The sequence below is a fragment of the Mytilus edulis genome, chromosome 3 (genome assembly GCF_963676685.1).
Source record: "Mytilus edulis chromosome 3, xbMytEdul2.2, whole genome shotgun sequence".
Classification (NCBI taxonomy): Eukaryota; Metazoa; Mollusca; class Bivalvia; order Mytilida; family Mytilidae; genus Mytilus; species Mytilus edulis.
The window spans coordinates 9750543-9763925 of NC_092346.1; the positions used below are offsets into that span (position 1 = coordinate 9750543).

Sequence of the window (13383 nt, forward strand, 5' to 3'; positions counted from 1 at the left end):
GTTCTAAGACGTGACAATTGTGTTTTGACACCCAGAGGACTAACAGGGGCGGATCCAGACATTTTAAAAAGGGGGGGTTCCAATTACATGACCCCATTCAAATGCATTGATCGTCCAAAAAAAAGGGGGGGTTCCAAACCCCGGAACCCCCCCCCCCCCCCCCTCTGGATCCACGCCTGACTAAGCCATTTTAAATTGTTTGTATCAGCAACAGAATCACGATGCTGGTTTCGTAAATCAGGGAAGACTAGTTTTCGGAACGGAATATAGCTACAAAGTGATCATTAACAATTTGTATATTATTTTTTTTTTATTAACTTCATTACTTTAGTTAAATTCTTACTAGATTTACAATATTTTTATTTTTCTGAGATTTTCGATGTGTACGCAACTGCGTTTTTGCGTACGGGTTGCTACGCGCCTGGGCCCATGGAACTATTACTATTATATGTATTTTTAAAACAAGACCAGCATCTCAGGCACTCACAAGTCAACTTTAATCAAATCCAGAAAAGTCAAGCATACTGTAGACATATATACTACAAAGAGAGTTTGTCACCATAACACATACCGGAGTATAATTCGTTGACTCACTGTTTAGTCCAGATAAATGAACAACATATCTGCCTTTTGGGACCTGACATCTTCCGACGAGCAGATCATCCACAAGTGTATGAACCTATTGACATGAATCAATCTTTGATCTTTAAACTCTAACGTATCAACCAACACTAGTCAAAGGTAGGTGAAGGCGGATTATTTTATATATGTACCATCAAGACAAGATCGTTGCTTGGACACCGGAATACACCTTGACCTTCGATCTCAAATCTTTTTGTATACCTAAGTTTATTGATCTGGATTGGGTTTATAAAATAGATAATAATGAGATAAAAATTAATAAAATAAAAAAATAGAGAAAAATGATCTTAAACAAGAGTGCACACGCTGAAATTACTCGCCTTCCTTCCTGGCCATTGATTTTATGTTGATAGCCCTAAATATGAAGCTTTTCTACAACTATCACAAAAACTGAACATGATCCAAGAATATGAGGTCAATGTCAGATATACAAAACGGGAAATACATGTACAGCATACACGAAATTTGATTTAAATATTGTTGATCTATTGCACATATAGTTCTAAGAAACAAACTTGAACAAGAAAATTTAATATTGACCTATGAACCATAAAATTGATGAACTCCCAAACAGATATGTAAATTTTACAATTATTACACGATTAAAATATAGTTGATCTATTTCATACAGTATTGGAGAAACAATCTTAACCAGGAAAACTTAAGATTGACCTATGTACTATGAAAATGAGGTCATGGTCAGATGATAATTACTACTAGACAGCATATACACCTTATCAGCATTCCATATACCAAATATAGTTAACATATTGCTTAAAGTATTCATGGTAGTTAACATTGAGTAGTGACCTAAAAAATGAGGTCAAGGTCAAATAAAACATGCTAATGACAATATTTTCATAGTTCAAGCTCTCATGACACCTGCCAGTTGGACATGTACACCTTACAATCATTCCATACACAAATTATAATAGACCATTTCTTAAATATCTTAGTTATGGACTAGACCAAGAAAACTTACCCTCAGTTACTGATCCATGAAATGAGGTCAAGGTCAAGTGAAAACGGTCTGACAGGCATAAGGTCCATGCAAAGTATGCACATAGTTATTCTATTACTTATAATTAGAGAGAAATTAAGAATGCTAAAAATCCTTAACTTCTTTTTCTAAATAGCAACTGACTAATGAAAATGAGGTCAAGGACAATGGACATATGACAGATGGAAACTTTATTACATAAGCTTTTATATACAAAGAATGAATGATCCTGGTCTTCTACCTTCCAAAATATTAAGATTTTAAGAAGTTTGTAAACGCTCCAGCTGCCACAGGTTCACTATCCCCCATGTTGAGCTTTCTGCGACAGAAATCACAGGCTTGACACAAATCATATCAACAGAAATATTGATATCCACACCCAGTCAAGGCCCTCATGGTGATTATATCAGAAAATTCTCTTTTTAATAACATCTTTAATCCTTTGGAAGTAGAGTTTTGTGAACTTTATATTCCCTCCTTAGCTGCTTCTTTCTTTGTATGTGTACATTACCAAAAACAATATATAGATTTATGAAAATGTGTCGACAAGAAATATATAGGTTGTGATCATAGTGTTAGTAGATAAATAAATTTGAGTTAAGGGTATATAGATAAAGGAAGATGTGGTATGAGTGCCAATGAGACAACTCTTCGTCCAAATAACAATTTATAACAGTAAACCATTATAGGTCAAGGTACGGCCTGCAACACAGAGCCTTGGCCGAACAACAAGCTATTAAGAGCCCCAAAATTACTAGTGTAAAACCATTCAAACGGGAAAACTAACAGTCTAATCTATATATAAAAATGAGAAACATGTATAAATTACATAAACAAACGACAACTACTGTACATCAGATTCCTGACTTAGTACAAATGCAAATATTTCCCGTTGAATTTTTATACCCTTGTTTTTATAAGCTACCATTATACATTGATGGGGGTGTCCATTCCTTCCTCAGTACATTCCTCTTTTGTATTAATATTGTTTCTGAACAACTAGACAGAATTTTGTAAAACTTTCTCAGAATTTTACTCAGATGATGTCTACATTTTTTTTTCTTGGGGTTTACTCTAAATTTGGTATGACATGGACTTTTGTAATATCTGTTTCCTACAGCACAAATTTGTATCCAACTCTCCTCCTTAAACAGTTAGGCCAAGACAACTTAATACATGATATATTCTTAATCATACATCATACTTTGTAACAGCATGTAATGTATCAATTATTGTAAACACTGTGGTTCATTAAAAATGAAATTAATGTATTGTAAATCAACATCTAAAATAAAATAAGTTTTTATTCATCATTAATGCGAAAACATTTATTAAATAATAAATAACAATAAAACAGCCTGTCTGCATGTAATTGTAATGAAACATGGAAATCAGAATATTGCTGAATTTTAGATCTCCAAGTAGTCCAAGATGATTTTTCCCTTTAGTATACACATGCCAATCATGTGAAGCCAGATCTACACATTCTTAGGATGTATTCACTGACCATTCTTCTTATTCCATTCTGTACATTTGGTCAGAAGAGCGCAAACTTTTCACGGACCCAATTAGAGTATTTGTTTAAGGAAATCCTTAACAATCCAAGAATCAAAACATTTTTGAATTCATTTAAAACATCAAATATTATTGGGTTGAGAAGGATTTTCCAAAACAAACTGGTATTTTTACAAACTTAAATTCTCATTTGCATATCAGACTCTGTTAAGTTTTGTAGTAATAAGAACACGTAATGTTTGATCAAACGCAGTGCAGACACACAATCCTTCCTTGTCAGGACTCCAATCAAAGGAGCTGATTGGCTGGGTTGACATCATTACGTTCTGCAATAGATTGACAGTACCGGCCACACCCATTTCTGCTCCATTCTCATCTTCCTTCACTCTCTTTGCTGGATATGTGCTATAAATAAAACAATATCATCATTTATTAAACTTGTACAGATTATTACAACTTTTACACAAGTTACAACATATTTTTCGATAGTGTTTTCTCATTCTTTATTCAGCTTCTAATGTTTTAGCAAGTTAAATGATATTTTCAATTGTAAATTGTTTGATATGAATATAAAGAGAAGAAACCTATACAGGCCAATAATTAATCAAACAGAACCAAACAACACAAATAAGTAACAAGAAAGTGTCCATAGTACATGGATATCCTTCTCTTTCTTTGTTCAGTGGACCATGCAATTGGGGTTAAAACTCTAATTTGGCATTAAAATTAGAAAGATCATATCATATTGAACATTTGTATTAAGTTTCAATTGATTTGACTTCCAATTTCATCAAAAACTACATTGACCAAAAACTGTAACCTGAAGCGGGACAGACAGACAGACAGACAGACAGACAGATGAACTGACGAACAGAGGCACAGACTGAAAAACATAAAGTCAACATAAAAAATAGACAGATATGCATAAACTGTTAATTCATAAATTATTTGGTCTTTTTAGACTCAAATGCGATTTTAATTTTTGCGATATTAAGAAAAATCCTGTTATAAGCATACATAAAAATTTTCAAAATGGGAGTTCAAATTTTTGCAATCATAATCCTGTAGCATTTTTTTGCAGTTATAAAAACATCGCAATAGTTTCTATATTTACAGTATATAATATCAAGCTCTAAATAATCTTGTGTAAAACAAGTTCTCTCAGTTGTTGTAGACATGTTCATAATGTTTGTAAATTTCAACTTACTATTTCCATAAATTGAGTGTACCATTTCCTCCAAGTGTCATGAATACATCTCTGTTCTGTGGTAAGTGTTTGCAGCCCCATACAGTAGATTTATGTGCCTGGTAAAAATAATTGTAATATACATTTAATATATAGGCCATTATGGACAGTAGCAGAAAACATTTAAAAAAACTTTTCTGTTAAAATTCAATTTAACCTTATTCAGCTGAATGTATAAATCTGCTTTCTTTTAAATTTTGTTAAGAAACTTGAAATCTAAAATAGATACTGTGGATTAATTAATATTTGTTGGATACCAATTTTCGTAAATTTGGGAACTACAAATTCAAATGTTCAACAAGTACAAATTTTCAATATGAATGTAAGCAGACTTTGTCAAAACCACGAAAATAAATATCAACAAATAAGCAAGTTTTCCTCAAACCATAAAAATTGGTACCCATGAAAATAAATGAACCCACAGTATTCAATTTAAAAGCATGACATTTAAAAATTCTGGAATTTGTAACATAAACTAAAAAGATTTTATCTTTCCATATTTTGGATATCTTGATGATACAGACTAGACTAATTCAACCTCATCACAAGAAAGGAATTACTTGTATATGACAATATATTACATGGCTAAAACATAACAGAAACAGACCTGATTTGATAATATTCATATTGTCTTCTCTAATTTTCTTGAATTTTCACTCTATAATTTGTATTGACTATTTACTTTGTAAGAAACAGGGAATATAATGATAAGATGTTTAAATTCTAACTCAACACTACCTAATTAGCCTTTAAAGATTTGTTTTCTAGTAAGTAAAAATTGGTTATGAAAGTAACTCATTGACAACACAAAATCTAGGTTAGTGCACATGGTAACTGACAACCACCACTGTGCTTTCATAAACTTTTTGTTGTTGTTAAGCATATTAAGCATAGAAATGTGTTTGCGTAAGTTTGATGGACATGAATTGGATGTCTTAACTTGAATCATACATGGAAATCTGAAACATTTTTCATACAATTGTAACTTACTTTTTCTGTAACACAAGCAAATCCTTTTGTTGGATGTTGTGTTCTCATATCATATACATGGAACTTTGATTCTAATGTAGTAGCTACCAGTTTATTCATACTGATGTCTTTCCTGTCAAATTCTAAACCACATACCTAAAAATACAGTAAGTTATTGGTAAAAATAATATTAGAACATGATTGGAAAAACTCAAATAAATAAAACAACTACAGTACAGTATATATTTCAATTGTATTATATTTTTTTTAAAGACAGTACATGGTACACACAAATATACTCTTTGTAAAGCTTAAAAGAAATCATCATTACTCTTATTCTAAGATTATATAATAACTTAAAAGTGAGCCGCGTCGGATAGAAATCGACCTTATGTAAGTGCATGTACACATATACATATCTAAGATTTTGATCGATTTTGGAATAACTAAGATATAAAAGCTGCATTTTGGTCCGTTTAAAAGGGTTGTCTTCTTATAAAAACCTACTTTTGGAACAATCACAGACTTTCCGTAGAAATTATTTTAACCCAAAATAGGTTAACAGAGGTATTGATTTCCATTTGCATAAGGTCGATTTCTATCCGACGCAGCTCAAGTAAAGGCTTTATAGCTAGCTGTTTGTTGTGAGCCAATGCTCTGTGTTGCTGGATGTTCTTTGACCCAAACTGCTTACTTTTTACAAATTGTGACATGGATGGAGAGTTGTCTCATTGGCACTCGTACCACATCTTCTTACAAATGCATATCTAGACTACTCAATGGGCTAATCAAAATAATTGTTTTTTTTAAAACTTGTATGTATGTAATGTTCATACCTTTAGGTTTTACTTGAAATCAAAGTACATAGATTATATGGTTCTTGAAAAACAACACCCACACAGAAAACTTTAAACTGACAATTATACCCAACAATTTTTAGCAACTGTCCTGAGTACAAAATTAATATATTGGCAAGTATATCAAAGTTGGATCTTTTTTTAGATCAAATATATCAACAATGTTAGAAACATCAGAAAAGTATATGCAGTGAAGTCATCTAGAAAGAGATAAACATAAATTTAGTTAACTTAACAATAATACTTACTCCATTTTTGATATTAGTCTCCCATTTTAAGGCCATGTTTCTGAGGTCAAATAATTTAATATCACCATTGTCATACCCTGCACAAACACATCTATCACTCTGGTTATAGGCGTGACCTTAAAAAGAAAATATATATATATGAGGAAATGTAAACAGCATACCCTGCAAAACCACACCTATCACTCTAGTTAGAGGACATGAGATTAACAAGAAAATATAAATGAAATAATGTAACAAGGTTAGAATATTTTTATCTTGATGAGACAGCATCCCACCCACCAGGATAATTCTAAAGGTCAAGGTACAGTATATTTGAACACCAGTTTGGGTTACGTACAATATTAATCATAATTGTCTTGTTCCTGTTACCAAACAGGTCAGTACATGTATTGTGGATATGTTAATTTTCATTGATACCAATTTTCATGGATTCAGGAAAAATTGCATTTTAATTGATACCTAATTCAGTGGTTTTGGCAAAGTATGCATACATTTCTTTAGAAAAATTGTAATTTTTTGAACATTTAAATTTGTGGTTCTCTTGTACCCATGAAATCCACCAAAACTGGTATCCACACAAATATTAACCAGGTGCTCCGCAGGGCACAGCTTTATACGACCGCAGAGGTCGAACCCTGAACAGTTGGGGCAAGTATGGACAAAACATTCAAGCATGATACAGCTCTGAATTTGGATTGTGATCAAATTTTTGACATTACATGGTTTTTTTTTACACAAAACAAATGCCAAGATTTTACAAATCAATTAAAGATTTCTTCTTCAAACTTTTTAAATCTAAAATTAAATAGTTGACACAGCATAGGTTTCTGACACAGAATGAATGTGGTCTAATGAACTTAAAAGGTTTTTTTTGCCTTTGAGCAAATCACTATGCTGTTGAATATTAATCCTCTCAAAAAAATGTTTGAAGAAATTTTCTTTTTATTTATGAAATCTGAAATGAGAAAAATTTAACCCCCCCCCCTTTTTTTTTCACATCCCCGTTTCCCTTTTTCAAAACTGATATCAATTCAAATTTCTAATGGAGTTTGCAACAATAACTACTCATTTAAATACATCATAAAATATTAAGATGTAAAAAAACTGCTTGTTATCACTGAATGGTAAAGATTATTTAAATTTATCAGTTGGTAGTAAAAAGTGTATATACATTGTATACTGTATATAACAAAGATTTAAGTTGATTCTGGACAAAGAAAGATAACTCCAATTAAAAAAAATTCTTGCTATTGCACAAATAGGATATTTCTTGCTTACTATTCTGGACAAAGAAAGATAACTCTAATTAAAAAAAAATTTGCTATTTCACAATATTGTGCAATTAGATATTTCTTGCCATTGCACAATACTGTGCAATTGAAAAGACTTGCTATTGCACAATACTTAATATAATAATTTTAGATCCTGAATTGGACAAACTTGAAAACTGGGCCCATAATCAAAAATCTAAGTACATGTTTAGATTCAGCATATCAAAGAGGCCCAAGAATTCAATTTTTGTTAAAATCAAACTTAGTTTAATTTTGGACCCTTTGGACTTTAATGTAGAATTTGAAATTTGAAAACAGGACCAAAAATGAAGAATCTACATACACAGTTAGATTTGGCATATCAAAGAACCCAAGGATTCAATTTTTGATGAAATCAAACAAAGTTTAATTTTGGACCCTTTGGACCTTAATGTAGACCAATTTGAAAACTGGACCAAAAAAACTTCAATAATCAAGAATCTAAGTACATTTTTAGATTCAACATATCAAAGAACCCAACCGATTCATTTTTTGTCAAAATCAAACTAAGTTTAATTTTGGACCCTTTGGACCTTAATGTAGACCAATTTGAAAACGGGACCAAAAGTTGAGAATCTACATATACAGTTAGATTCGGCATATCAAAGAACCCCAATTATTCAATTTTGATGAAATCAAACAAAGTTTAATTTTGGACCCTTTGGGCCCCTTTTTCCTAAACTGTTGGGACCAAAACTCCCAAAATCAATACCAACCTTCCTTTTATGGTCATAAGCCTTGTGTTTAAATTTCATAGATTTGTATTTACTTATACTAACATTATAGTGCGAAAACCAAGAAAAATGCTTATTTGGGTCCCTTTTTGGCCCCTAATTCCTAATCTGTTGGGTCCTAAACTCCCAAAATAAATACCAACCTTCCTTTTGTGGTCATAAACATTGTGTTTAAATTTCATAGATTTCCATTTACTTAACCTAAGGTTATTGTGCAAAAACCAAGAAAAATGCTTATTTGGGCCCTTTATTGGCCCCTTATTCCTAAACTATTGAAACCAAAACTCCCAAAATCAATCCCAATCTTTCTTTTGTGGTCATAAACCTTGTGTCAAAATTTCATAGATTTCTATTAACTTAAACTAAAGTTATGGTGCGAAAACCAAGAAAATGCTTATTTGGGCCCTTTTTGGCCCCTTATTCCTAAAATGTTGGGACCAAAACTCCCAAAATCAATACCAACCTTCCTTTTATGGTCATAAACCTTGTGTTAAAATTTCATAGATTTCTATTCACTTTTACTAAAGTTAGAGTGCGAAAACTAAAAGTATTCGGACGCCGGACGACAACGACGACGACGCAGACGCCAACGTGATAGCAATATACGACGAAAATTTTTTCAAAATTTGCGGTCGTATAATGAATCCACAGTACATTGTATTGTGGAATCCCTGGGGGCAGAAGAAAGACAAGATACAATTTTAAGATTTGCTATCTGATATGCATTTAAAATATTCCATGAATATAATTATTTTTCAACAAAGGGTATTGCAATAAGTGAAAAACATTTTTTAGTGTCATTTATTTCATAAATGTAAGATCGAAATAAAAGAAAGTTTCTTATATGAAAGATCAACAATCTAAAAATATTTAAATAGTGCAAAGGTTCCTAAATGATATATATTCTCAAAAACATGCACAATAAAAAGATCCAAATGCTGAAGAACAGGAATGAATAGCATACCAAATGCAACTGTCCAACAGTCTCGTTTATCTTCTCCTTCACCAGCTTCCATTGTAGCCACTGGGTCATTTTTCTGTCGGGGATCCCATACTTTAACAGCACCTGTTTCAACAGAAAAAAAACATTAATTTCAATACAAAATTTTAACACTTTAAAAGCAAAACAAGAGATGTTAAATTAAAGGCAGTCTGCATCAAAATCTTTTCAAACTACTAAAATTTTACTAGCCTGGGGCATCAGACTAGTGGCTAATGATGTGGTCTGTAAGTTTTTTATATATAAAAAAACATATTTTGACAGAAGCAATTTTCTGGATTTATCTACATCAAAAACACTCCAACACAAAATTTCCCTGGTGATTAAAATTAACCTCTAAAGTTAACATAAACATCATACAATAAATCTACAAGAATACACAACTTTATTTGTCTTGTGCTCTTTCATAACATTAAGAGGTATACTCATATATTTGTTTAGGGACCAGCTGAAGGACGCCTCCGGGTGCGAGAATTTCTCGTTGCATGTGTTGGTGACCTTCTGCTGTTGTCTGCTCTATGGTCGGGTTGTTATCTCTTTGACACATTCCCCATTTCCATTCTCAATTTTATCTTAATTCAGAAATTAGTGTGTGCATTTATTATTGCAAATATTCAATAATGGATGAAAATTTGAGTTAAATTATTGTGATTTTTACGATTTCTAACAATTCTACATAAAGGTCTATATTTCAGATATCAGAATGCAATTCTTATTATTGTGATACTAATCCAGTCACATAATTCTCATTAATAATACACATACCATCTCTACTTGCTGTGACTATTTCTGGAGCTCCCTCTCCAATGTAACCACCAACTCCATCAATAGCATTTATAATTTCTTTGTGGGCTTTCACAGAATATACAGGTAATTCCATTGACTCTAGGTTCCTATAAACAACAATAAAACATATAAACCAGATATACTAAATTCACCATCAGGATTTTGGGGTTTTTTTTGTCTTATGTTTCAAGGGACAAGTAGTATAGGATAAATGTTCACACATTGATGTTTAGGTCAAGCAACAAATTAAATGCTTAATTTTAAGTCCACAGAAAGACTTGACACATTATTCTAACTATGAGCAAACCAGTCAGCATTCTTTAATCTTGAATAGGCCTTAGGCATGTTAGGGACATTGTATTTTTTTTCTTATAGCAAATAAGATTATCTGTAATTTGTAATACATTAAAAATATTTAATTTACAAACCATATCTGCATTTTTCCATCGAAGTCTCCTGTTGCAAAATATCTTTGCTGTAAACTTGATGCTCCAAATGTTCCACATTTCAAAGCTTTTGATTTCTCAATCTGTTAATAAAAATTATATAGCAGATTCATATATATATATAAAATGTACATGTATGTTTTTTGTAATGCATTTAATGAGAGTATCACAAGATTTTATATTATAATACATTGTACAAAGGTTTATCTGTCTGGATATAATGGAATAAATGTATTGTTCAGTTTACTTGAGAGAAAAAAAAACATGATTACTACCAAATAGCAAAATTATCAAAATAAAATCTACATGTATTTCATCTTTAAATGACTATTTAAATGAACAAAATTTCCATTTACTTTTTAGACTGAGTGACAGGTCAAATTTAATTAAAACTATTATATGAAAATGAAATTAGACCACATATAATCAAAACCAACACATAAAATTCTGATCCTTGCTTGTACATGTTTTAGGTACAATGTATATTAGACTTTTCACACCAGGGGTTGGAAAACCAGCATGGGAAATTGTGGGTAGGCATACGCCTCCATGGGGTAAAACACCAGCAAATAGTGACAGTTGGCCTGGCAGGTACATGAGGTATGGGTAGGAGCAAACCTGTGAGGTGTGAACATGTTTTGGAAGTGAACGGACCCACTTGAATATACATGTACCAAAAAATAACATAGGTGGATCCAGGGCCCCCCTTTTCATGGAAAAAACTGTGGTTGATTATATAGGAAATCGCCCCAAACTGGTTTATCAAATCGCCCCTCTTTTTAAAAAATCGCCAACTTGTGAATGGGTTAAATCCCGTTAATAATGTTAATATTACTCCTGCCTACTCGCCCCACTTAATGAAAAACGTTATGCATATGGAACTAAACACATTTATTTCTAAAAAAACAGTTGTTGGCATGACACGGGTTATGTTCTTCTCATATATTTTATGATAGTATGATACTAAACCCCTAACGGGAGGGATTGTACCTGATATTCATATGATGAAGACATAATCTTTCAATCAGTTTAATTGAGGTCTGGAGCTGGCATGTCAGTTAACTGCTAGTAGTCTGTTGTTATTTATGTATTATTGTCATTTTATTTATTTTCTTTTGTTACATCTTTTGACATCAGACTCAGACTTCTCTTGAACTGAATTTTAATGTGCGTATTGTTATTCTTTTACTTTTCTACATTGGCTAGAGGTATAGGGGGAGGGTTGAGATCTCATAAACATGTTTAACCCCGCCGCAATTTTGCGCCTGTCCCAAGTCAGGAGCCTCTGGCCTTTGTTAGTCTTGTATGATTTTAATTTTTAGTTTCTTGTGTATAATTCGGAGTTTAGTATGACGTCCATTATCACTGTACTATTATGCATATTTTAGGGGCCAGCTGAAGGACACCTACGGGTGCGGGAATTCTCGCTACATTGAAGACCCATTGGTTGCCTTCGGCTGTTGTTTGCTCTATGGTCGGGTGGTTGTCGCTTTGACATATTCACCATTTCCTTTCTCAATTTTATTTTATACTTTTGTAGATGTGCAAACCTATCATCTGAGAATAAAATTATTTAAACACAGATGATTCTTGACTTATTTTATAAAAAAATGAATATATTTACCAGGGAAAAAAATGTCACATAAATGCTGATTCTACCTTCTTTCTGTTTAATTTTTACCATGCAAAAGAAAAAAAAATGCATTTCAAACGTTCTCATAAGTGGGATGAATTGGAAAACCTACACTCTTTACAGTTTTATTATTTTATTCATATGTTGGGCTAGTTTGTAGTCATAAGTGGGGGGAGTTGGCATTGCTAAATTCATTGTGTTTTATTTATTTGTCATGAACATGATGAATGGAGCGAGGTGCCAGACCGTATTTCAAAGATATTTTAACCCTTTACATAAGTGGGGTAAGTTATCCAACCTATTTTCAATGGGATTTTACCCTTTTTAATGTGCCCATTTCTAGTCAATAATTATAATTAAATAAGTTTCCTTATTTTTGTATTCTGTGTAGATTAGTCTCATATTTACAAAAATGTAAGTGGGTCGATTTGGCAGATAAAAAATTATAAGTGAATCTAAATATTACCGTTTTTCATTAAGTGGGGCGAGTTGGCAGTAGTTATATTAACGGAATTAAACCTATTTCACAAGTGGGGTGATTTAAAAAAAAAAATGGGGCAATTTGGTAATCCAGTTTGGGTCGATTTTTTTAAGTGGGTGGTTTTCGTGAAAAAGTAAGGCGATTAGGTGTTGGGGGATTTACCAGTGGGAGATTTGTCATGGATTCGTCAAACAGATAGCGATAAGGTTCAACTTTAATTTTCCAATTTAACAGATTTAGACTAACCTGTTGTAGACAACATACATTACTACAAGAAACAGATAGTTGGGAAATTTGTTCTTACTTACATCATGAACTAGTTTGACATCACCATGTTGTACTTCATAAACCTGAAATGCTCCAGTTCCGCGTGCATGGTTACCGAGTACAATAAATTTTGCGCTACACGGAATCCATTTTGTATCAAATAATGTGTAATTTACTGGTTTCTGTACATGGGAAATAATCTGTGGCTTCTCCATTTTGTTTTAAAACACTTTTAAAATAAGAAAACTT

General features: G+C 32.1%; 1 protein-coding gene across 1 annotated transcript; it reads right to left on the reverse strand.

Annotated features, from left to right (window-relative positions):
* Positions 1–2930: 2930 nt before the first annotated feature.
* LOC139515783 (dynein axonemal assembly factor 10-like) lies at positions 2931–13349 on the reverse strand. The gene is made up of 8 exons (XM_071305474.1): positions 13176–13349; positions 10736–10836; positions 10287–10414; positions 9486–9587; positions 6478–6593; positions 5394–5528; positions 4365–4462; positions 2931–3562 (listed from the first exon to the last, which is right to left on the reverse strand). The coding sequence occupies exons 1-8, from the start codon at positions 13347–13349 to the stop codon at positions 3355–3357; spliced, it is 1062 nt and encodes a 353-aa protein (XP_071161575.1). The 3' UTR covers positions 2931–3354.
* Between the last annotated feature and the right edge of the window lie 34 nt (positions 13350–13383).

Bases quoted from the DNA above. Each gene is read 5' to 3' on its own strand.
- LOC139515783 (XM_071305474.1), bottom strand. From the start codon at position 13,349: ATGGAGAAGCCACAGATTATTTCCCATGTACAGAAACCAGTAAATTAC. The intron at 10,837-13,175 runs GTAAGTAAGAAC...TTTTATTAACAG, and splicing joins ATGTCAAACTAGTTCATGAT to ATTGAGAAATCAAAAGCTTT. The intron at 3,563-4,364 runs GTAAGTTGAAAT...TTTTATTTATAG, and splicing joins ACACTCAATTTATGGAAATA to CACATATCCAGCAAAGAGAG.